At 34.3% G+C, this 26957-nt stretch overlaps 1 protein-coding gene across 9 annotated transcripts; it reads right to left on the bottom strand.

The window, feature by feature from the left end:
- Window positions 1-26767, bottom strand: LOC115968139 (MADS-box protein JOINTLESS-like). 9 transcript variants are annotated; one of them, XR_004086675.1, is made up of 11 exons: window positions 26695-26765; window positions 25614-25822; window positions 18485-18563; window positions 17206-17270; window positions 17017-17116; window positions 16880-16921; window positions 15917-15955; window positions 15699-15829; window positions 2247-2299; window positions 875-928; window positions 1-295 (listed from the first exon to the last, which is right to left on the bottom strand). XR_004086675.1 is itself a non-coding variant. In XM_031087419.1 (10 exons), the coding sequence occupies exons 1-9, from the start codon at window positions 26698-26700 to the stop codon at window positions 910-912; spliced, it is 690 nt and encodes a 229-aa protein (XP_030943279.1). In that variant the 5' UTR covers window positions 26701-26765; the 3' UTR covers window positions 1-295; window positions 875-909. The 9 variants fall into 9 exon arrangements, 8 of the variants coding, with proteins under 8 accessions (XP_030943279.1, XP_030943281.1, XP_030943283.1 ...); XM_031087419.1 differs by lacking the exon at window positions 2247-2299; XM_031087423.1 differs by lacking the exons at window positions 1-295; window positions 875-928; window positions 2247-2299; window positions 26695-26765 and adding exons at window positions 2482-2762; window positions 26296-26374; window positions 26575-26687.
- Between the last annotated feature and the right edge of the window lie 190 nt (window positions 26768-26957).

Below are 26957 nucleotides of genomic sequence, written 5' to 3'. Positions count from 1 at the left end.
TTTATTGGGTAAGGAAAAGAGAAATTTAAAGGAAAAAAAGTTTCAGAAGAGTGGCAGTCCTGTTTATAAAAGAATGCTGGGCATCTTCAATAATCCATTCAACGTGTGAAGCATAAAATGCACTTTGTGTTAGCCAAGCGATAAACATTTCCGCATTAACATTGTTATTTACCTCAAATATATGACACATGCAAAAGGCTAATATGCTCCTGTAGGCATGTACTTCATCTTGCATGCTCATAGGGGCACGAATGCCTCCACAACGACTGTGGCCGATGACTTAAATGTTCACAACCTGCAAAAGAAATTATCCTTTCACAAAAAAAAAAAAAAAAAAAAAAAAAAAAAAAAAAAAAAAAGAAAAAAGCAAACCCTCCTCAAGATTTGTTGCCGAATAGCTGCCCATTTTGTTTTATATTTTAGATGCTAAACGTGGAATTATCAAGTCATTGAATTTATATTCTTGAACTTTTCAAGAAACTTATCGTTCAGGAAATTGAAAAATTGGTATGGTTATGATTTGATAAATACTTTATGTTTAAATTCAGATTCTTAAACGATTTCTAATAAATTTTTGAAGGAGAGATATACTTTCATTTCTGAAACTTGTTTTCCAAAACACAATTTCATTCTCTTACTCGAATTTATACTTTATAGTTTTTGTAGGACTTCGGACTGTACTTCTCCATAATCATTATTTGGCCCGGGCACCCTATTTTTATGATGACATTTTATTTCCAAGTGCTTAGCGAATTATTATGTCACCTTGGCCACCATCAATAAAACAACATACATGAAACGGCATCTAGGATACATAAGTTATGAAACAAATTAAGAAGCCTATGTACTAGAATTCTAGGCACAAAATACATACCTCAAGAGAATTTACAGCAAATTCTAATGCCACATTTATTTCTGAGGGTCCACCCTGCAAAAGAAAAGAAGGAAAAAAAGGAAGGGTAGAAAACTTGAAATACTTCGTGGCCTCAATTTTTTCTACTGAGAAGTAGACATTCAAAATAAATGAAATGCAATGTGATATGCACCTCAAATGGGAGAACCAAATTAGCTACCTTTCGGACCATGAATGCTTCTCCTGGTTTAAATCGTCCAATTTCTCTAAACAGAATATCACTTCTCTAGAAATTCATGGAAATTAATAAGCATGCTATTAGTCTCACATCTGACTCTTACAACTGTTCTAGGCTTCTAGCTGAGCTGGTTCTAACTTTAATATAACTGAAGCTGATCCACATTGTGTTTTTGTGTTTGTGTCAAATAATAAAACTCCAAAGCCACAGAACACCCCCCCCCCCCCAAGAGTCTAAAAATTTCATAGTTCACATGCAGAATTCGAAGAATCAGAGATGTTGCAATTGTGCCCTAATCTTTATGTAATGTCATCATTTCCAAGAGGTGTTAATAGCCTTTCTCATTCCAAAGTACTAAGAACTAGTGAAAACCCTTCATGGATCAAGTTTTTGTTTCTATTTTTAGTGATTTGAATTCAATTTTCTATGTCCCAAAAGTAAGGGGGAAAAAAAAAAAAAACCCCATTTTTCTCTATTTCACGAAGAACTTTAAAAAAGGGACCTAAAAAAGTCATTGACATTTGATTTATAAGTCTTAGCTAGCCCTAACATGTTAAACGAAAATTATGATGAGTAACTTGAGAGTGAATACCAAACTACATACATATGACGCAGTTTTGATATGTAAGCATATAATTTAAAATGTAGCTATATTAATTTACTTTCATTTTTTTCATACATATATATATATATATAGAGAGAGAGAGAGAGAGAGAGCCAAGACAACTACCGGTGAAAATGGCTGAAATTTGTGAAGTACAGGTCTTGAATTTTCTTTGGCGGCGATGGTTAAGATAATACATGCATTTTATAGGTCAAGGAAGACTATGAAATAGAAGAACAATTTACCCTAGAAAAATTCAATAAAAAGAAATAATAAAAGCACAGTGGGATCATATTATATTATGAATTATGATATCATTTTTCCCAATTTGTAGCAAGAATCTGTATTCCAAAATTATAGGAAGCACACAAGTGTTATATGACGGAGCAAGATTTACTTGAAAGTATACATTAACAAATTTAGACCTTAAACCAAGTGTACTCAAAAACCCCATTCTTGATAAAGAAATGTGAAGGCGGACATGTAATACTTCAAAGGCAATCACACATAGATAAACAAACCTATTGCAGAATTGTGATTCAATTTCATACCCTGAATTGTCATCAAGAACTGGAACTATGCAACTTAAGGAACGGAGCAAACCCTACAAACATAAGCACACTTGTCAAAGTATAAATATATATGTTGTTTAAGGATTACCATGTCATCGATATTGGAAGAAATTACTGGAATTACTAATACTTTTGCTGCTCTTCAAGCATCTGAGTTCCAGTTCATCTTATGCAAATTATCAATAGTATGTCTTGCCAAGATCAGTCTCTACTGTACAAGCAACCTTTCCCATCACCTTCTACTTTATTTTCCATTGAAACAAATTTGATTTATCCATAAACATGATTTAGCATCCAAAATTTACCACATACATACTCTCTTTGAATCAACTGATGGAAATAAATTGGTCTTACAGAAACTTAATTACAACTCTGAGCTAGGATTTATATTTACTTCGACATGGCTTTTTTTTTTTCTTTTATATTTGAGAAAAGGGAATCCATGTATGCTTCTTCATCTTCACTATACTTCAAATTCATTTACGGAAAGGTAGCCTGCAAGACATAGAAACATGCACTAAGGCAAATGGTTTCTCTATAGTAGCAGCATGCATTTCTTGGCATGTAGTCAATGATGAGATTTTTTTTTTTTTTTTAATTTTTTTTTATATAAGATAGAAATTCTACTCTAGCCTAATCTAAGTATATATGTATATGAAACTCCCTCTTGAAAACTTGAATCCCGGTCCTTACCCCCTACAACTCACAAGCACTTATACTTGTGGAGTAACCATCGCACCAAGGGTATGTGATGGTGTCAATAATGATAGTTAAGTTGCTACACAAACAAACAAATTGTTCAATGATGAGTTGAAAGTGACATCACCTTGTGGTTGCAACCATTAATTTTGCCACTAAATTTATCTTTCAATACTAGATAAGCCCAGATTTACTTTAAAATGGATTTAAGAATATATTGTTAGAAGTTTAACTTGTTTTTAATTAACCTTTCATAAATAAGTGGGAGTTTCATAAGTTAAATGTAGTGGGAGGTTTATTCACGTTATGTGTGGGATTTATAAATGTAAGAGTTAGAAAAATAATGTAGTGGGAGTTAGAGATTGGATGGTATACTATATAAACCTATTCATCCGTCAAGTTCTAAGCAAGACTTGAAGAGAAATACAAAACATTAAAGTGTTCTAACTCTTCCCTCTTCACTCGCTTCCTCAATTGAATTTGTGAGTGTGAGTCTCTTCTATACACTAAGTAGTGTGTGAGTGTTTGTGAGAGTAAGAGAGGAAAGGCCCATCAATATTTTTTGTTTTATTTCCAACAAAGTGGGTATCAGAGCCAATCAGTTCATGGTGAGAATGGCTATTGCCAATGGGATGGTGTCGTTCCAATTTGCTCGACTTACCAAACAAAACTTTGAAAATTAGAGTATCCGAATGAAGGCGTTGCTTGGATCCCAAGATGCGTGGGAGATTGTGGAGAAAGGTTATGTGGAGTCACAAGATGAAGAATCTTTGACTCTAAACTAAAAGGAAGCCTTGCAAAAGGCTCGAAAGAAAGATCAACAAGCTCTTACGTTGATTTATCAAGGTTTGGATGAAATCATGTTCGAGAAAGTTGCAAATGCAACTTCATCTAAGCAAGCATGGGAGATTCTTAAAAACTCTCTAACAGGAGTTGATAAAGTGAAGAAAGTTCGCCTTCAAACATTGAGAGGCGAGTTTGAAGGTTTGCCCATGAAAGAATCTAAGGACCCGTTTGGTAAGAGATTTCTAATACCGTTGTTTGTATTTTTTGAAAATACATGTGGGTGAAAAAGTGTGAAAATACGTATAATATTGTTTAAACACTAAAAACTGTTATTTAAACAACAGTAACAAATGGGTCCAATATCTATCTAAGATTATTTTTCAAGGGTGTTGGCAATTATAAATCAATTGAAGAGATATGGTGAGAACTTGGATGATGTTCGTGTGGTAGAAAAATTACTACGGTCATTAACTTCTAAGTTTGACTATATTGTTGTGGTGATTAAGGAATCAAAAGACTTGGAGTCTGTGACCATTAACCAACTCATGGGATCATTACAAGCCCATGAAGAAAGGCTTAATAAGAAGAAGCAAGAACCTTTGGAGCAAGTCCTACAAGCAAAGCTCACCTTGAATGAGAAAGGGTGGCGTGGAAGTAGCCAAAGAGGCCGAGGACGTGGACGTGGTAGAGGGAGAGGATCTGGAGAAAGGAATGGTCAAAACTCTTCCAATTATAAAGAGAGGGGTCAAAGTTCACAATCCACAAGAGATCATGGAAGATGAAGTTTCTCAAGAACATACAGAAGAAGGTATGATAAGTCTAACATTAAATGTTATAATTGTCAAAAATATGGACATTATGCTTCTAAATGTAAAAATGCCGCTGACACTGTTGAGGAGAAAGCTAACTATATTGAAGATAAGAATGAAGAAGTGGAGCTGACTTTATTGTTGGCATACAAAGAAGAAGACAGAGAAGAAAATGGTGCGTGGTATCTTGACTCTAGTGCTAGCAACCATATGTGTGGGAATAAAAGGATGTTTATGGAGATTGATGAATCGGTGGTCAGGAATGTTACCTTTGGTGACTCATCCAAAGTTTCAGTGAAGAGGATCGGTAAAATTCTTATCCGTTTAAAGAATGAAGATCATCTATTTTTTTTTTATGTATATTGTGTGCCAAGCATGAAAACTAATATTTTGATTATGGGACAACTCCTTGAGAAAAACTATGATATCCAGTTGAAAGATCGCAGTTGCTTAATAAGAGATCATAAAAATAATGTGATGGCTAATGTGCCTATGACAAGAAATAGAATGTTCTTGTTAAATATTCAACATGATGTTATTAGATGTTTGAAGGCTTGTTTTAAAGATTCTTCTTGGCTTTGGCATCTAAGATTTGGGCACTTAAACTTTGGAGGACTACAGTTGTTGGCAAAGACGATGATGGTGAGAGGATTGCCTTACATTGAGCATCCTAACCAGCTTTGTAAAGGATGTCTCCATGGCAAGCTGTTAGGTTCTAAAGACTTAGGATTTTATGTATTTAAACTCTAATTTGTATTGTTGGCAAACCATGATCAAAACAATGTGTTCAAAAGTGTTTTAGTCTTGCTCAAAGTTGTACATTTATGTAAAGTTGGAATCGAGCTTAATGCAGAAAAGATTAATGCATTTCGGCCTGGCTCGATCGATCAAAGCTCGAGCAGAATATTTTTCTGCAGAATTTTCCAACTCAGCCCTAGTTGTTTTAAAACGTTTTTAAGGTTTCTTATTTGTCCTAAGTATAAAAGGCAAACCCTAGCCACGTTTTAGTATTGCTCATATTACGGTTTGTGTAAATCTCTTGTGAGATCTAGAGGAGCTTTCCTTTACACAAACTTAGGGTTTTCAAGGAGAAGATTTATTTACACCTTGATGATCAACTCAGTTGCTACCATTAAAGCTCAAAGAAAATACAAGCGGGTGTGCTTGTATCTGGTGGTGAATCCAAGAAAGAAGGAGTCCGTGGATTCGAAGCTTGCACGTGGTCGTGTCAATAAGTTCTACTGGTTGGTAGCAATAAGAAGTCGAGTGTGGGAGCTTATAAGTCTTATTGTATGAACTTCGATTCTTTCAAGATAGTGGATTCAAGTTTACCTTGAGGATAGTTAGGTCAAATCCTCCCCAAGTTTTTATCGGTTTGGTTTCCTGGATGATCATATCTTGTGTTATTTATTTTTCCCTGCTTTGCTTGATTTGATCTTTATTATTGTGATAACCTAGATTTGTTAAATTGGACCAAGTAACAACTTGACTAATTACCTAGGTTAATCAATTGTTTTAAGGGGCCTAAAAACTATCAAGTGGTATCAGAGCGGGTTGCTCTTTTGATCACTGAGCTGATCCTTGACCCCTGTTGTCATGGAACACGGACACTCTCTAGTTATTCCTCCTCACTTTGATGGGAATAATTATGCTTATTGGAAGGTAAGAATGAAAGAATTCCTGAAATCTATTGATGAGAGAGTGTGGAACTCCGTTGAATCCGGATAGGAGAAGCCCACTACTCCTGTTAGTGAGTGGGAAACTTCTCAAAAAGAAGTAGCTGCGTTTAATAGCAAGGCTATGAATGCTATCTTTAACGCTGTTTCTATGGAGGAATTTAAGAAAATCTCTAATGTTGAGGTTGCTCATACTGTTTGAAATATCCTCCAGACTGTGCATTAAGGCACAAAGGCTGTCAAAATCAATAAATTGCAGCAATTGACTTCTAAATTTGAAAGCATTAGGATGTCTAATGATGAATCTTTTGATAAATTCTATGCTAAATTGAATGACATTGTTAATTCTGCTTTTAACTTGGGTGAAATCTATGATCAACCTAAAATTGTTAGAAAGATTCTTAGATCTTTAACTAAAAACTTTAGACCCAAGGTGACTGCTATTACTGAAAGCAAAGATGTAGACTCCATCCCTGTTGATGAACTTGTAGGATCTCTTCAATCTTATGAGTTGGATCTACCCAAAACTACCAAATCCAAATCAATGGCTCTTAAGTCAGTTGATGATGTTAAAGGTGGTGGATTTGATGATGAGCTCTCTGCTACAGAGATTGCTTATCTTGCCAAGAACTTTAGAAACTTTCTCAGGAATAGTAACAGAAAGGCAAGAGGCACAAACACTGCTGAACCTAGAAACTTTAGGAAGCATGATCCCATTAAGGTTAACAATAATGATAAACCTAGAGAAAAAGTAGGTCAATCTTCTAATAATTCTTTAGGTTCTCAGTGTTTTGGATGTCAAGGGTATGGTCACATGAAATCTGAATTTCCTACCTATTTGAAGTCTAAGGGTAAGGCTATGGCTGTAACCCTTAGTGATGGTGAAGTTTCTGATAATGAGTCTGATTGTGATGAGGATGGAAACTTCATTACTTTCACCGCTACTGTTGTAGTCGATGAGAGCATATCTGTTGAAGAGAACCCTTCTGATGGGGAACTCTCTGAAAATGCAGATCTTCAAGAGGCCTATAATAAACTTTGCAAAGTTGCTGCAAAGGATGCTATGAATGTTGAACTTGGCTTGAAGAAAATTGAATCTCTTGAGCTTGATAAAAAGAATTTGCTTGTTAAACTGTTTGATGCTAATAAACTTTTGAACAATGTGAAAACTGGGAATATGCTGTTACTTGATAAAGTTAAATCTTTGGAACTTGATTTATCTATTGCTAGAACTGCTAGTTCTAAACTTGATCAAATGCTGAGTGTTCAAAAGTCTTCTTCTGACAAATCTGGATTAGGTTATGTTGAAAGCATCTCTGTGTCTGCTCCCCATTCCACAAAGTTTGTCCCTTCATCTTCTTCTGAACCTTCTGTGAGTGAGATAGTGAGTGAAACTGTCAAACCCCCTGTGAGTGAGGTTGTCAAACCCATAGAAGTTTCATCATCTAGAAAGATTAGGGTTGACCTGAAAGAGTTCAAATCTAAGAAGCTCACCCTATCTAAGGACAAGACACATTATAAGCCTGCATGGGTTTGTCACTTTTGTGGAAAGTCTGAACACATACGTCCTAATTGTTACTAGCTACAAAGAGAGCAAACAAACCAAAAGTACATGTGCCTCAAGCACAAGATCCTATGGTACTTATTGGTGAATTGGTAAAGGCTTTAAACCTTTATTTCAATCCTGGAGTCGGTAATCATTCCCATGCGAATAAGAACTCCAATGCTCATGGTGCATCTAAAAGGTTTTGGATGCAAAAGACTCGAACTAACTGAGACTTTCTGACATGGTCCTTGTGCTTCATTGCTCTATCCTTTGTGACCATTTGTTCTTCGATTTTGTTTTTTGTTTTCTAGGATTTGCATTACATAACATTCATGCATTTCTTTCTAGGTGTTTTTTTTAATAAATAAAAAAATAAAAAAAAGAGAAGAAAAAGGAAGCAAATTGTGTTTTGTACTATTCTTCTTGGTTTTTGAAGAAGAAGGTTGGTCAATTTATTTTCACATAACATATCGTTTGTACCTTGTTTAGCTTTGATGAGTTTACTTATTGCACTTTACTAGTTGAAGCTTTGTAGTGCATGTTGTGGGGAAAGATGTTTATGGTGTTTGATTACTCTGCCTTAATCTTGAAGTCACATGTTTTTGACTGTCGGACTTGAACTTTTAGAGAAATGCATAAATAACCATCTCACTACTGTTCAATAGCCAATCATGAACACTTTAGTGCATATCATAAGATTTTGTGCTCGAGAAAGTGTAGCACATGCACGAAAAGAACATAAGGTGAAGCCTCGGTTTAAAGTGCTTAATACTTAAAATTGGTGTGTACTATTAGGCTTGATGCCAAAATCACATGACTTAAAATTGGTGTGTATATTATGAGGCATAAATTCAAGAAACTTACATGATTACAAGCTTATGATCTAGGAGATGTGGGAGTTATATGATGTAACTCTTTAGGTGATGTCTCTTTTAAATTCTTTGTGATGAATTTTATAGACTTTGTGATTGATTGCTATTCACATATCACCTCATATGTATCTCAAGTTTTTGCTAGTTGCACACACTACACGAGTTACTCTTTGCTAAACTTTGTACATGTTATTATGTGTGTTTATGGTCTGACCAACCAAGTTTTGCAAATAATTTGGATTTTGTGCAAAATTAATTTGTTGCTTGAAAATTTATGGAGAATGCAAAAAATTTTATTTTTGGGAAATTTGGGCTTAAAATTCTTGTTTTTGAAAATCACAATCATCACATACTCATGCATTTTGTTCTTAAATTTCAATACTTTGAGTTGATTCTAAATGTTTTTCAAAAAACTGTGTTTTTCCTTAAATTTAGTGAGCCTCTGCCCATTTCGATCGATCCATTCTATTTTTTGATCAATCGAAAATTTTTAAATATGTTAGAGAGAGCCTCTGTCTGTTTCGATCGATCGAACTCTTTTTAAATTGTTTTGTTAAAGTCTCTGTCTGTTTCGATCAATCGAGGCTGTTTTTCAATCGATCGAAACTCGTGAAACATGTTTTTTTAAAAGTCAGATTGGACTTTTTCAAAACTTTTCAAACTTTCCTCTCTCTCTCTTTGACTTGGCTAGGCTGTACTAAGGATTTTTTGTCGTTTTCCTCCCGAAATTTTTGCAAGGTTTTTGTCTTCCAAGGCCGGTAAGTCCTTTTTGGCCTTCCTTTTGCATTTTATTTCATGTTTTCATACATTTTTCATGCATTGCATTGGGTATTTTCGGAACTATTCATGATTGGGGTTTTTGATGTTTCAAGCCATGTTTTCTGAAATTGATCATAGGGTTTTATCTCTATATTGTTATATTAATGATATATGTTGGTTAATTTGATCAATTTGGTGGTTTGTGAAAAATTGAAAATTCTAGGGTTTGTAATTGCTCCGAATTGGGGATTTTGTCAAATTGGGTTAAATTGATGAAATTGGCTTGTTCAATTGATGTAATTGGTCATTATTTTCTGAAATCTATCTTGTAAGATGATCAATTAGTCAATATCTTTCAAATTGATCAAGTGGTTTTCCAAATTTTGGGGTTTTGTGTTAATACCTCTATGTTCAAGCCAATTTTGTGAATTTGAACTTATTTGGACTTAATTGCACTGCATTAGGACATGCATCATGCCATTTAAATTGTTCATGCATCATATAGTTTTTGTTCTATTTTTTTGTGCTAACTTGCAGTCTGCCCTTGGTATTTTTTTTTGTTTTTTTTTCTCTCTCTTTGCTTTGTGTCTTGGTCCTTATCCTAGCACCATGCCTAGGAAAACTAGAGCCCATAGGACCCCTTCCACTTCCTCTGAGTCTCCCTCTAGGAGTGAGGTGTTTAGAAATGATAAGTGTAGAGAGGCCTTTGATACTTTGAACAGTAAGCGTAAGATTTGGGCTGAGCGTGTTGTGGTTTTAGATGAGATTGATCCGGCCATTAGGGCTAACTTTGAGTCTAGAGGTTGGTTGCCTCGCTTAGAGATAGATCATCCACCCCTGACCGCCCTGATTAGAGAGTTCTTCTCGAACCTCTCTTGCCACGTCTATGATTCCATCACCCTTGTTAGGAGTTGGATACGAGGTGTTGAGTTCACCATTACCTCTCGGGTAGTGGCTGAGGCTCTTGGGGTTCCGGTTGTTCGGGAGCCTAACTATCCCTATGATGAGTCACCCTCTTTAGATGTTGTCATGTCATACGTCACTGGGTCATCTATCCAGTGGGGTTCTGATCCTCGGATCACGTCTGCTGAGCTTACTGAGACTGTCTATCTTTTTTTTAGAATAGCGTGTCATTCGTTGTGGCCTATTTCTCACTTTCACACCATCCCTCTAGAGCGATGTTTGTTTTTGTAAGCTTTTGTTTCTAGTGCATCGATCAGTTTCCCTCATCTGTTCCTTCGTTCTTTGAATGAGGTTCATAGGAGTTCTGCCATAGGGTATGCGCTTATTCATCCTATTTTCATTCATAGGATTTTGCTCTTTTTAGGTCTAGATGGTTTCCCGTCTGGTGAGCCTGTGCATGTCGTTGCTCCCATAGGTGCCACTTTTCTTAGACAGAGGGCTACTCACTTGAGAGTTGCTCCTTCGCGTCCTAGAGGTGCGTCATCTAGTGCTGTTCCCCCTCCTCCCTCTTCTATAGGTGCTGATGCTGCTGAGACATCGGGTGCTGCTGCTGCTGATGCTGATATTCCTCTACCGACTACTTCGGATGATTCAGACATTCAACGTACGTTGGATCATGTCTTGACCGTTCAAGCAGCTCATGGACAGATTTTGGTGGATGTGCTCGATGAGATCCGTGCCTTGCGTGCGGAGTTGGCACAGTTTAGACCACCTCCTTTTTGATGATGGAGTTTGTTTGCTCTTTGGCATTCCGTCACAAAAAGGGGAAGTACTTTGTAGAGTTAGGGGAAGAGTATTTATTTGGTTGGAGCTTGTGGAGTTTAGATTGTATTTAGGTGCTTCACATTGTATTTTACCTTTCTAGTAGATTATATCTAGGTGCTTCACATTGTATTTTATCTTTTTAGCTCTTGCCATATTTTTTTCAATGGGTTATTCATGTTAGGGGGAGTATTTTTTTTGGTATCTTATATGTTTCTTGTTTCAAACTGTTTATTGATTTATATCTATGAGTTATTCATTAATATATGTCTTTATTGTGTGTTATTTGAAATCAAGAATTTAATTTGTTTACTTATATTGTTTCCACACATGCGGTTATGCTTTTTGTTTAGTGTTTCAGGAAATATACAGGTTGATTCAATTGAGCTGCTGTCTACACTTGCAACTGATAGATAGTAGTTAGGATTGACTTTGTTTTATGAGCATTATTTTTGTAAAGGGCTTTTATTTTGTAAATTTTGAGCTTCTAAGTTGTGTTTTGTCACGGATTGCCAAATGGGGAGTTTATTATGTTCTAAAGATTTAGGATTTTATGTATTTAGAACTCTAATTTGTATTGTTGGCAAACCGTGATCAAAACAATGTGTTTAGAAGTGTTTTAGTCTTGCTTAAAGTTGTGCATTTATGTAAAGTTGGAATCGAGCTTAATGCAGAAAAGATTAATGCATTTCGACCTGGCTCGATCGATCGAACCTTAGGCTCGATCGATCGAAGCTTGGGCAGAATGTTTTTCTGCAGAATTTTCCAACTCGGCCCTAGTTGTTTTAAAACATTTTTAGGATTTCTTATTTGTCCTAAGTATAAAAGGCAAACCCTAGCCACGTTTTAGTGTTGCTCTTATTGCGGTTTGTGTAAATCTCTTGTGAGATCTAGAAGAGCTTTCCTTTACATAAACTTAGGGTTTTCAAGGAGAAGATTTATCTACACTTTGATGATCAACTTAGTTGCTGCCATTAAAGCTTAAAGAAAACACAAACGGGTGTGCTTGTATCTGGTGGTGAATCCAAGAAAGAAGGAGTCCGTGGATTCGGAACTTGCACGTGGTCATGTCAGTAAGTTCTACTGGTTGGTAGCAATAAGAAGTCGAGCGTGGGGGCTTGTAAGTCTTATTGTATGAACTTTGATTCTTTCAAGATAGTGGATTCAAGTTTACCTTGAGGATAGTTAGGTCAAATCCTCTCCAGGTTTTTACCGGTTTGATTTCCTGGATGATCATATCTTGTGTTATTTATTTTTCCACTGCTTTGCTTGATTTGATCTTTATTATTGTGATAACCTAGATTTGTTAAATTGGACTAAGTAACAACTTGGCTAATTACCTAGGTTAAATCAATTGTTTTAAGGGGTCTAAAAACTATCCCAAGCAATCAAGGAAGAGCTTTCCAAAAGAAGCTAGTACAAGAGCAACCAAGTCATTGCAACTTGTTCATACTGATGTGTGTGGACCTATCAAGCCATCATCACTTGGTAAAAGTAACTACTTTCTTCTCTTTATTGATGATTTTAGTAGAAAAAAGTGGGTTTAATTTTTGAATCAGAAATCTGAAGCATTTGGTGCATTTAAGAAATTTAAGGCATTTGTAGAAAAGTAGTGGCCATGAAATTAAGGCCTTAAGATCTGATAGAGGAGGCAGATTCACATCAAATGAATTCAAAGAATTTTGTGAAGCAAATGGGATTCGCTGCCCTCTAACAGTTCCAAGGTCACCACAACAGAATGGTGTAGCATAAAGAAAGAATCATTCAATTCTTAATATGGCCAAAAGCATGTAGAAGAGCAAGAAAATGCCTAAAGAATTTTGGGCTGAAGTTATAGATTGTGCAATCTATTTGTCTAGTCATTGCCCCACAAGAAGTGTACAAGAAAAAAACCCCACAACAAGCTTGGAGTAGGAAGAAGCCTACAGTTTCCCATCTTTGTGTATTTAGTAGCATTGCATATGCACATGTACCAGATTAAGAGAGATCCAAGCGAGATGATAAAAGGAAGAAGTATGTGTTCATTGGCTATGATCCAAGCTCTAAGGGCTATAAGCTTGAGCACTAGAAAAGTCATTGTTAGTCGAGATGTGGAATTCAATGAAGAAGACACATGAGAATGGATCAGCCAAGAAGAAGAGAAGTATGATTTCTTTCCTCTATTTGAAGAGGAAGATCAAGGGAATGAAGTTCAAGAAGAGCCTATCACTCCACCTCACCAGCAGCATCATCTCCCATTCATGAAAGTCCATCATCGTCATTACTAGAAGGAAGTTCTAGTGAGAGACCAAGAAAAATGAGAAGTCTCCACGATCTTTATGATTCAACAGAGATTATAGATGGTTTAACACTTATTTGTCTATTTGCTGATTGTGAACCTACAGGATTTGAAGAAGCAGTGCGAGACAAAAAATGGAGAGATGCTATGAATGAAGAGATCAAGGCAATAAAAAAGAATGATACATGGGAGCTTGCAACTCTTCCAACTAGAAAGAAGACAACTGGTGAAAATGGGTGTACAAGTTGAAGAAGAATGCAAAAGGACAGGTAGAGAGATAAAAAGCAAGATTGGTGGTGAAAGGCTGTAGTCAACGACAAGATATTGATTATGATGAGGTATTTGCCCCAGTTGCTCGTTTGGAAACTATACGATTGCTAATTTCTTTAGTAGCTCAGAATCAATGGAGAATTTTCCAAATGGATGTAAAATCCGCATTTCTGAATGGCTACCTTGCGGAAGAACTTTATGTTGAGCAGCCTATTGGCAATGTTGTAGAGGGGCAGGAAGATAAAGTTTTGAAGTTGAAGAAAGCTCTATTTGACCTAAAACATGCACCAAGAGCTTGGAATAGTAGAATTGAGAAAATATTTCCAAGTTAATGGGTTTTCTAAATGCCCACGTGAACATGCGTTTTATTGTAAGGTGCATAAAAATGGAGATATCTTAATTTTTTGTTTGTATGTAGATGATTTGATTTTTACAAGCAACAATCCATGTATGTTTGAAGACTTCAAGAAAACAATGACTAAGGAGTTTGAAATGACAGATATTGGACTTATGGCCTATTATCTAGGCATTCAAGTAAAGCAAATGGAGGATGGGATTTTTATTTCCCAAGAAGGTTATGCAGAGGATATTCTCAAGAAGTTTGAGATGTTAAATTCCAATCTAGTTAGCACCCCTGTAGAATGTGGAGTGAAGTTATCAAAGCATGACGATGAAAAGAAGGTTAATCCAACATTCTTCAAGAGTTTGGTTGGAAGTCTCAGGTATCTAACATGCACAAGACCAAACATTCTTTTTGGCGTTGTACGAGTTAATCGTTGCATGGAAGCACCGACGATGACTCATTTGAAGACTACCAAGAGAATTCTTTGCTAATTAAAAGGTACACTGGATTATGGACTATTGTATTCACCCTCTAATGATTTTAAACTTGTTGGCTATAGTGATAGTGATTGGGCTGGAGACACTAATGATAGAAAGAGTATTACTAGTTTTGTATTCTATATGGGTGATACTACATTTACATGGACGTCTAAGAAGCAGCCAATCGTGACACTTTCCACTTGTGAAGCTGAGTACATTGTTGCTACCTCTAGTGTTTGTCATGCAATTTGGCTAAGAAATTTGTTAAAGGAGTTGCAGATGTTGCAAGATGAAGCTACGAGGATATTTGTGGACAATAAGTCAACACTAGCTCTTGCAAAGAATCCAGTCTTTCATGACCGAAGCAAACACATCGACACAAGGTATCATTTTATTCAAGAATGTATTGCAAGAAAGGAAGTTCATCTTGAGTTTGTGAAGTCACACGATCAGGTTGCAGATATACTCACTAAACCACTCAAGTATGACACATTCAACAAGCTACGAGCCTTACTTGGAGTAATCAAGAAAACAAATTTAAGAGGGAATGTTAGAAGTTAAACTTCTTTTTAATTAACCTTTCATAAATAAGTGGAAGTTTCATAAGTGAAATGTAGTGGGAGGTTTATTGAAGTTATGTGTGGGATTTACAAAAGTAAGAGTTAAAAAAATAAATGTAGTGGGAGTTAGAGGTTGGATGGTGTACTATATAAACCTATTCATCCGTCAAGTTCTATGCAAGAGTTGAAGAGGAATACAAAATATTAAAGTGTTATAACTCTTCCCACTCCACTCTCTCTCCCTTTATTTAATTTGTGAGTGTGAGTCTCTTCTATACACTAAGTAGTGTGTGAGTGTTTGTGAGAGTAAGAGAGGAATGGCCCATCAATATTTTTGTTTTATTTCCAACATATAGTATGTTAGTACTTAATGTAATGCTAAATCCAGAGAAATAATTAAAACTCAGGATAGATTTCTCAGTTTGGTGAAGTTCCTCTATTGAACCACAACTACATGCTTTAGTAAATATAAGGCCCCTAAATATTGAGGTTTGATGTAAATATGCTTGGATTGAATCCTAAATCTTATTTCATACTTCATCCAGAAACACCCCCCCAACCCAAAAAAAAAAAAAAAAAGAAGAGAAGAAGAGAAAACAATTGAAATCAATGGAATTTTACAAACTTACCCCAACTTGAGAGAAGTGTCTGAACTGTCATTGTCTTGAGGAGGATCAGATGAGTTGCAAATATTGCTGATTGACTCAGATGACAGACCTTGTTCAAGTACATGTGTTTGAGTGCTAAACATATTCTCCATCTGTGGAAGAGACATTTTTTATGACTGAAATAGAAGGGAAAAAATAGAAAACAAAATAACGAAAAAAGAAAGAGAGAGACCTATTACCTGTTTAAATCGTTGGTTTTCTGCCATCAGTTGGGCTTCCTGCATTAAAAGAATAAGATGCACAGAAAATTATTAAGACATCTTACCCTTAAACACAAAATACAATATAGTATGCTATATGTAACAAACTTCTTATAAAGGTCCATCATAAGAAATTGATACCCTTTTATGGGGCAATCAAAATTGTTTTAAGTCAGGTTATAGGCTAAACAATTTAACATTCAGTTCTGAAATTATTAGGACAATAGTTTCAACTAAAGGTTCAATGGTGGTTGCTTGCCATGTGAATTCCTTTCCCTACGCAGTGCACATACAAAGACCTTGGCAAAAGGCTGAAAAAGTTTTACAAATCCAAGACTGCTCAGCTATATTTTTTATGAAATGTACCAACTTGCATCAACACCATTCATTTTGGATGATAAAATAGTTTGTTCTACAACTAACTCATAATTTAAAACTATTTACTCACATTTACTAACAATATGGATTTAGTGCAGAAGCTTATATTATATTATTGTAGTCCTAACACAGTCCTAACTATATTAATGTATTCCTAGGGTTAACATACAGTTAGTCTACTACTAATTCCCTTCAATAAATACATTGTAATACACATAATTCAATGGTAAAGATGTGATTAAGACTTTCTACTGCTAATGTAGGCCTCTAAGATCAAACCACTTTAATTTCTTGTGTTCCTCTGCAAAAAATAATAATAATAAAATAAAATCCTTGTGTTCTTTCTCTCTTACCTTCTCTTTGTCTCTTTCTTTCCACCTACTATTTCAATATTTTACCATGATAACATTGATTATGGAGCGGCTCATCACTAAAGCAAAGATATTTTTCGTTGAAACTATATGATCTTTGGCTTAAGGGCACTGATCTATTCCGTAAACCCATTCCCAAAATTATAATAATTCTATAAAATGTCTTGCACAAATTTAAAGTTTGGAACATCACCTTTCGCTGAAGGACAGTGATCTCTTCCAGAAATCTTTCACCCTGAAAGACAAAAAGGTTTCTGATATTAAGAGAATATACATAAATTTCAACACTCCACAAGAATCACAGCAAACAGAGATAACACAGAGACAAGCCTTTGTTTCTAGAACACGGCTCAGGCCTACTTCAAGCACTTTCTCTAGTTTCCGTAATTCTTCTATATCCATTCCATGGAGCTCTTCTCCCTTAATTTTCCTGTTAGGTGTACACATTTCTCAACATTAATTTAGTGTGGTATGTGCATGTCTTTACAGTAACAAGTTGATAGCAAGGTAGTTGCATACCTCAGTTCACGTGTTTTCTCCTCAATTTCCTTGCTCAACATGGTGTAGGAGGTACTGTTCTCAAGCTAACATAAAGAATTTCCGTTCATGAACACTTTTTTGTCATGTGATGTGAGCACTTTTAATATATCAATTGTTCTAAAATATGTACACAATTCCAATCCAGCTTTCAATAAGAAAATTTAATGCTGCCCTAAATGTTAGGGTCATCATTTTGGGAGTGCCACAAGTAGTCTACGTGTTTCAAAAAAATGTTCCTATCTTTTCTTATGGTGGTAAAATTTCAATAAAATGTAAGTTTCAAAATTGTTATGAAATTTTAATGAGAATGGATTAAAAAATAATCTAGATAATTTTTGCTTATGACAATGTTAAAATTTAACTGCATCAATATTAAATTGAAACAACTGGAATACAAAGATGGATAAATGGAAATACACGTAAAGATAAGCTTCAAAATGAGATAATCCACTTAAAGTTAGGAGTGGCCCTATTGATGAAAAGACGAGGGAGAGTGACTTGAGATTTGGTCATGTTCAAATGAGAGTGATTAATGCACCAGCATAAAAGAAGAAGTTAATTTAAGGTAATGGAAAAACGGTAGATGAAAACCAAGAATAACATTGGTACAATTAGTTAAAAAGGACTAGTAATGTAAGTAAGTAATAGACACTACATATCCGGATGGAATAGAATGAAGGAAAAACACGTGGCAAACCCTAATATATTGTTAAGGATCCATAATTGACCGCAAAAAATTTGGGACTAAAGATTTGTTGTTGTTGGATGGTAGTTTTAAGATATGGCTATGGCCTATGCCACTTTTTGGTTAAATTATTTCATTTAGGCATTTGTTAGTCATTAATTTTTGTTGTTTATGATAATTATTTCTTTTTTATATAACTTGTAATTTAAAATTCAGAATAAGATCTCCTCTATTTTGGGACGTTTCCTAGAGTTTGTAGGATTTTATTTATAATTTTGACTTTTTTGGAAATTTTTAATATTTCTAGCCTAGTTTTTTGCTTGAAACCATTAGGGTATTTTAGGGTCTACTTGCCTATTTATATGCCACCATCAAGGTAATTCAAAATTTCATTAATAAAATTTCTATGGTTTTTTTCAATTTTGTTTTTCTAGCGGACTTCAAATTTATCCTCGGGAATTAAAGGAACTTCTTGTAGATTCAAAAAAGATTATATTGAAATACTGTTCTGTTTCTTATGACCTTTTACCTGCATGACTTATTCACCAACTAAAAAAGTTCAAAACATCATACCTGCAACTCAAGAGACGGTTGGTCCATTTTTCCAAGATTATCTGAGTGTAGATTATGTCTTTCAATTACCTGCTGCATACTTCATACAACAAAAGGATAGCCCATTCAATTATTCTCTCTCTCTAATTTTAATAAAATGAATATGAGGATGAACTTATAAACTACTATAATATACTACTATTTCTGACTAAAATCTAAGAAAAGGAAATTTGAGCTGGTGACTGAAGAATTATTTATCTCATGTTTGCATATCTAGTGTTGTATCCAGGCTAACTGCGTTCTCAATTAAAATGTGAACCACAAATGATATTGACACAAACTATATGCAAACTTCTAATTGCAAACCATAAAAGGTGATCATTTATATGAACCCACAAACTATTTATATTGATTGACACAAGGGTTACATTAATTTCTTACTTATTTACAAACATCAAATAAAATGACTTAAAACTTTTTGATTTGGTTCTAGCTATTGCATTTAAATGTTACAACAATTAAAAATTACAGCTTGCAGGTAAAATCTCATAGAAGAATAAAATCTACATCCATAAGGAAGAGCTTTGCACTATTACAGCAATGAAAAATGTATGCAGAAAGTGTTAGTTTGTACAATCTCCATTTTGTTTGATATGGTTACAGAATCGATATGAATGATAATAAATAACATATTGTAGCATTTTAATATTATATAATGAAGACATTGACTACTATCTATTTGAGTGTTTTAACAAAGGTAAGTATAATACGTTGAATAAAAATTCTCTACAAGAATTACTAAAAATATAATGAAGATAGTGTGTCAAAATAATTTCAAAAATATTATATTTGAAAAAAAGGGTAGTATTAGTTGTGCAAGGAGTAGTGTAATAGAATTAGTGTGATACTAATACCCCGGATTATCCAGATTGGATTGGGTTAGTGTGTTTTGTACGGACGCATGTTGAATTTAATATTGGACATTTATTAGTTCTATCTTCTTCTTCTTCTTCTTCTTCTTCTTCCTTTTTTTTATATACAAGATAGAAATTATATGCTAGCTTAATCTAAGTGCATATGCATGTGAAGCTCCCCTCTACAGACTTGAACCCCGGCCCTTACTCCCCACACCCACAAGCACTTATACTTGTGAAGTGACCATCGCACCAAGGATGCGCGGTGGTTTAGCTCTATCTTAGTTATATAATCAATTACAAGAAACATTAATTATAACTTGACTAGGGTTTTTTTTTTAGTATAGAACATATGTTACTAGAGGTCTCTTCGAGTTGTAACAAATGATATCAGAGCCAACCTAGTAATGCCATGTAGCTTAAGGACACTACGTACATTGCAACAAGACTCCAATAAGGACATTAAGAAGTTGGATGGGAGAAATTGTGATACCCCAGATTATGTGATTTGGATTGGATGAGTTTTGCATCAAGATACATTAACTGATTGGATATGCCAATTTGAGATGAATTAGAGATGAATCAAATTTGGAAATTGCACAACGCTTAGCTATTTTTGAAGGCTGATGCTAAGCTTGCTCAACGTGATCAACAAAAAGGTTGCGTTGGTCGACAATTGGTAATGTTCAAAGGTGAAAGCTCTAAGAATGGAGAAGGTAGCTCAAAACCTAAAATTTATTCTAAATATCAACCTAAGATAGCTCTAAAAGGTTGTGCTGGTGAACAAACGAGTCAAGATGGTTGACAATCTTCTTGTTTTTAGGTGTGGGCAAATTGGTTATCCTACAAACCAATGTCCAAAGAAAATGGTATATGTGTATGTGACTTTTGGACGAAGATAATGGGTATGATGCAATGTGAGGAGATTGAATTGAATAAGGTGAATATTAGGTGATCCATTGGACATTTGTAATTCCTAAAATGACTCAAACAAGGATTTACTTAGTCATAGCATCTTCAAATGCACATGCAACTCCCATGGAAAGGTGTGTTCCATTATCATTTATGGAAAGTTTTGTGAGAACATTGTTGCACAAGAAATGGAGGACATGATTTAAGTTGAATATGGAACCCTATCTTAAAGCCTTAATGAAAAGCATGGTTGAAGAAAGGTAAAGAGGTAAAGGTAACTAGAAGATATCTTGTTTATGTTGAAATGGGAAAGAATTATAAAGATGAAGTTTGGTGTGAAACCATCCCCATGGATGTTAGTCCTTCCCTTTTTGGGTGTGGCTTTGGCAATATGATATCCATATGACAGCCATAGAAATACATATACCTCTAAAATTAGAAAGTTAAAAAAAAATTTAAATAAATAAATAAATAAAAAACTCCTACATCTTCCAAAGAGGAGAGTAGTGATTTTCTAACTTTGTCCAATTGTAATATAAGGTAAAAAATACTAGGGTGGTGTACATATTGGTGGCTAAAGGAAAAAGGAAGCTTATTAGTGTACTGATAACCTATCTAACAAAGTGCACTATTTAATGAATCTGAAGGAGCATGAAGAATTGAATACAGAAGTCATGGAGATTTTGAAGAATGAACATTTTTGAGAAAACATGATTCCTTACGTAGTATCAATCTTACTCATGCCAAAGGAGGATGGCACTTCATGGATGTGTGTTGATAACCGCACCAGTAACCAAATTATTATCAAATATTAGTGCTATATTTTAAGAATTGATGACATGTTGTAAAAATTGTAAGGTTATGCCGGGAGAGAGTGTAACAACTCAGTGTAAGGCAGTGGTACTAGATATTTGTATGAGAAACTAGAAAAGAAGAGGAATTAAACCCAAAAAATAAAAATACAAGTAATAGGTGGTAGGGTTTGAAGGGGAAGAAACAAGATTTATTTAAAAATAATCATAGAGAGCACATGGAATTTAGATGAAAATGTTGATAAGATGTAGAATGAAAAGACTAATGTTATTGATAGAGTGGCTAAAGACTGACTTGGAAAATCTATAGGACATGGGCGACCGAACAGGGAGACTTGGCGGGGGAATAAGGAGGCTCAAGCAATAAAAGAGAGAGAAATATAGAAACCTACCTAGATGTTGAGTCAATGATGCTAATGAAAATTAAAAGTGGCGAAGAGGGAAGCAAAAAGGGCTGTTCAAGAGGCTAAATGTAAAATTTTATAGCAAGTTGGGGACAAAGGAGGGAGAAGAATATTTATAAACTTACTAAGACAATGAGAAATGAAAACATGACTTGAATGATATTTGATGCATTAAAGAGGAAGATCAAAGAGTGTTGGTAAAAAAAAGTACCTTAAAAGAAAGATGTAAAAGTTATTTTGATAAACTTTCTAATGTTAACAATATAAAAGATTGGAGCAAATTAAATAACCCAACGAAGGATAGATACTGTAGATTTTCAAAGAATTAGGATGACCTAGGTAAAGGACACATTAAGGAGGATGAAAATAGGAAAAACCGTGGGACTGGATGAAATTTCCATTGAAGTTTGGGAATGCTTGGGCGGTGTGGATGTATGCTGGTAGACAAAACTTTTCCATAAGATCTTGAGTGTTAATTGTTAACAAAATGACTAGTGATTAAAGAATTAATTTAATACTGGTGTGTAAACAAGTTAAAGCATCACAAGTGAGTTTATTATCACTATAGGTTTAAGTCAAGAATCAATATTAAATCCATATCTCTTTAGACTAGTGATGGATATTTCTACTTTATTACATAATTTTAATAGATGAAATTAGAAGGGGAGTAATGCCAAGTAAGAAATTTAGCAAGACACTCTAGAATCCAAAGGCTTTAAGATTAAATAGGACTAAAATAGAGTACGTGGAATATAATTTTAGCAAAAGTAGAAATAAGGATGAAGGGGTGGTTAATTCAATAGTCAAGTGATATTAAATAGAAGAAGCTTTTGATATTTGAATCAGTAATTCATAAAGATAGATGGATTGAAGAGAATGCGAATTATGAGATAAGAGAAAAGTTGATGAAAAGGAGAAGTGCATCAAGAATATTGTGTGATCATATAATATATATCAAGTTAAAGAGAGAATTTTATAAGACTGCTATAAGACCAACCATGCTCTATGATACTGAATGTGAAGCTGTTAAGAAGCAACATATTCATAAAATGAGTGCAACTTAAATGAGATGTTAAGATGGATAAGTGAAAATACCAAAAAAAAAAAATAGTATTAGAAATGAGGAAATTCAATTTAAGGTAGTGGTGGCCCCTATTGATGAAAAATGATGAGAAGAATCACTTGAGATAGTTTGATCATGTTCAAAAGAGAGTGATTAATTCACCTACGAGAAAGAATGAATTTATTCAAATTTGAGGAAATTAAAAATGGGAGAGAAAGACTGAGTCACTACTTTTAACAAAAAATACAATTCTCCATAGATCATGCATTATATACAATTAAATGTTATGGCTTATAACTTAAATGTAAGTACAAGGGGTTGGTCTAGTGATTCCTAGGATGTCATGAGATCCGTGAGATTCTGAGTTTAAAACTCCTACCCAAAATCTTTGGGTTAAATGTTTCAACTTATAACTTACATGTGTCAATTCATGGGATTGGTCTAGTGATTCTTACGATGTCTTGAGATCCATGAGGTTTTGAGTTAAAGACTCCTAACCAGCATTTTTGGGTTACCCACAAGAAATTCTTCTCTATAATAACTTGGTATGTATGGGATATAGAAACTATACACACTCAAGGAACAATCAGCTGCTCGTAGATCTCTAGACATCCTCGTTAGCCACCCAAAATATATTTAAAAAAAAAAAAAAAGCTTATTACTCATTAGTTGCTAAGCAAGTTTTACAAATACTTATGGCAAAATTCATGTGCATGGAACATCCTCTCTCGGAGTGCCTTCTAATTTCCTTCAATGTGGGTGACAAACTCAACTTGATTCTAGTGTAATCCAGTGTGCTAGGGTTTATAAAGATTATTTTTTTCCCTTATCCCCTTTAGATATAGTGATGATGTGGTCTATTAGAGTATAAGGAGTTTTCCTATGGTAATGATGCAGTACATATTAGAAATCGCATTACTAAGGGTAGCACTAGACGCTTATTTTGAGGGAGATTAATGTTTCTGCTATAGGAGGCTCATTGGGAGGGAAATCAGTGTTTTTGATTTAGGATACATGTAATATGTATGCCACGTGGACAAAGAAATATGCAAACAGCTAAAATAATGTCTCTTTTGGACAATCAGATTTTAAAACATAATTTGGAAGGTCTCTATTTTGCATTTACGACTATTGGACACATTTCCAAATTTTAATATTGCAAATTTATTATAATAATTTACTTCACCTATAAGACTAACTATACTCTATAGTTCTAAAATTAGGCTGCTAAAAAAATATATATTCAAAAAATGAGTACAATTGAAATGAGAATATTAATAAGGATATATGAAAATACAAGGAAACATAGGATTCGAAATGAGAAAATTTTCTTTAAGATAACGATGGCCCCTATTGTTGAAAAGATAAGAGAGAGTCACTTGAGATAGTTTTATCATATTCAAAGAAAAATGATTAATGAATTGGTAAGAAAGAGTATGATACAAGTTTAGGAGATAAAAAAAGATATAGGAAACAAAAATAACATTAATAAAAGTAGTAAAAACAGAACATGTCACTTAAAGAAGTAATGAAGATTATGACTTCAAATAAATAGTATTACGGAATAGAATATATGTTGTTAGCCTTAACTAGTTTATTAACTGATCCTAAAAATTTGAGGGTAAGGCTTAGCTAATGTTGTTGTTGTTGTCATAGTATTGTTTATATATTTCACATAGAGTAGAATAATTTGTTTCTTTCTTCTCAAAAAGGAAAACTATACAATCTCAATATAATAAATTGCACACCCTTTGAACTTTCGTCGTACACTCAAAATGCAAGGCTAATGATGTTGTTTGTAAGTAGAAAAACAATACAACTAAGTTGATATTAATATGTACATATGACTATAGAAGATAGTGAGAAGGGTTATTTAACGAGATCAGACCTATTGAAGCGGCCAATAATAAAGAAATTGCATAAATTAAGGATATTGATAAGACAACATTTTTTTTGGTGTTTCACGATAAAGATTTGTCTTTTAAAGCATGTACAGTCCACTTCGCATTTCCATTCTCATAAAGTTCTCAAGGCTCTTTGTCTACTTCTTTTGAAGTTTGTTTACTGAAAATTGTTTATCAAAAGAGATTGGATGGTGAGGTTGGGCTTGTTACGTACCTAGTTTAAATTAATTTATAATAACATCCCTCATTTTTGTGTTGGAATCTCTAGCATTAGGTTTTATATATACATAAAAAAAAGCGTTCAAATTGGCATATGTTACTCTACATAAAAAATTATAATCCCAAACTTTGCTCCTAAGTTTGAGTCATATAATTTTGCTTGATATTTTATGAATAAATCATTACAGAAATGCTGTGAATAGATTAGTCAGGATAACAAAAGAGGATTCAATGAGGTGGAAGTGCAAAAGCACAAAGACCATTAGGCATTAAAGGAAGAGTTGAGGCAGCTAATTGAGGCTTTACACTAAGTAGACGCAACTCTAAAACTTAAGAAAAATAAAATGTTAGATTAGCAATATTACAAGACACAATAACTGGCTAGTAGAACTTCAAAACAAGTCCCCCCCCCCCCCACAAAAAAAAACCCTTCAAAATAAGTAGCAGCAACATACGTTAAACCCTTCTAGGTGATATTAAAGTCTCTCTTTTTTTTTTTTTTTTGCCAAAAGAATTCTTTTTTTTTTTTTTTCTTTTGGCTGTAACATAAGATTTTATAGTTTTTTTTTTCTTTATTTGATGCTACATAGTACAATTTTTCAATCACTTCACTTTCTTTTTTCCAAAAGAATTCATATTTTTTCTTCTTTGGCAGTAACCATAAGATTTTATAGTACTTTTTTTTTTCTTTATTTGATGTTACATGGTACAATTTTTCAATCACTTCTGATTTGTTCAGCCTTTTTCTTAGAATCTCATTATTTTGAGCAGCTGGGTCTCTCATCTTCTCTCTGTCTCACCTTAGAAATTATAAAATTATAGTGAATGCATGAAAAAAATCGATCAAGGAGACATATTATTCTATAAATAGGAAAAGGGTTTTTCTATAAGTAGAAATATGTATGAGACAAGAGATCGAAACCTTGAGCTGGCGTACTCAAAGAGCTTTCCAGTTGCAGAAAAGACTATGAGAGCAATATCAGCATCGCAGAGAGTTGAGAGCTCAAAAGCTTTCTTAAAAAGTCCCCTCCTCCTCTTTGAGAAAGTCACTTGCCTTGCCGTCGTGTTGTCAATCTTCTTAATCTGAATTTTCTTCCTCGTCATTTTCCCTGATAACTGATCACACACCCTCTACATCAACCCAAATTATCAGTCTAAACTAGTTTTATAGAAATAGAAACTCTCTTTAAATAGAAAACTTTATGCAGAGAGGTACCAAATGTGATATGTAGATCGAGAATATATAGTACGAAAATAAATGACTCAACGTTATGGGTTTCAGATGGTAAAGATAAAAATAAAATCTATTTATACTTGTACGGAATAATTAAGTATCAGATCAAAGATAGAGAATGGGGAATTAATTAACTGGAATGTAAATCATGAACAAAAAAAAAAAAAAGACACAGAAAGCATTCATCAAAAAAATAAAGAGACAGAAAATAACAAGAAGCCTGTAGGCCCTGTACACAAACGCAAACTCGAACCCAATGTATCAGATTAAACTAGAAATAAATAAATAAGATCTTATAAAAATATGAGAAATCAAATTGCACTTGCTCATCCAAAAAACGAAGGAAAAATAAAATAAAATCGAAGCAAACCTTCACATAAAATTTCGATTAATTTAGCAGATCTTCAACAAGTCTTGCAGTGATAATGGAGAGAGAGAGAAGGTTTGTACTGTGAAGAGAAAAGACAAAGGAAAAGAAGGGAAGGATGGGTTTTGTATAGAAGAATAAAAAAAGCGGAACTTTGCCAAATTTAGCCAAGAATCTGAAACCAACCCACCTCATAGAAGGAACAGTAAGCAGAACTGTAGAAGCACTATGAGGTAAGAGAAGAGGAAGAAGAAGAAGAATAACAACAACAGTGAACCCTACCTATAAAAGCACTCCTAGTATATTCCAAACTAGCTGCTGTAGCTCATTGAATTTGCAAATTTTAACGGATGGTGGGAGATAAAGGGATTGGCCAGATTTCCTATTTTCATATAGCAATACCTCCATTCTTTGTTTCAAGGTTGTTGTCGTTTTTACTTTTTAGTGCTGCTATTGACGTGTCTCACAAAACCAGATACGAAGCCACCAATGCTTTTAAGAGAGAGAAAGAGTGAGACCAATACTTTTTAGAGGGCGAAAATGGGTAATTACCCATCAAAATCGAACTATTTAGTTAATAGGGTCCGTTTGGAAACATATTGGCAAACTAGCAACTCGAGCCTCTGAGGCTCGATTTTGAGCCCCTAAATCGAGTTTCTAAGGCT

The sequence above is a fragment of the Quercus lobata genome, chromosome 11 (genome assembly GCF_001633185.2).
Source record: "Quercus lobata isolate SW786 chromosome 11, ValleyOak3.0 Primary Assembly, whole genome shotgun sequence".
Taxonomy (NCBI): Eukaryota; Viridiplantae; Streptophyta; class Magnoliopsida; order Fagales; family Fagaceae; genus Quercus; species Quercus lobata.
This window is presented reverse-complemented; position numbering and strand designations above follow the sequence as displayed.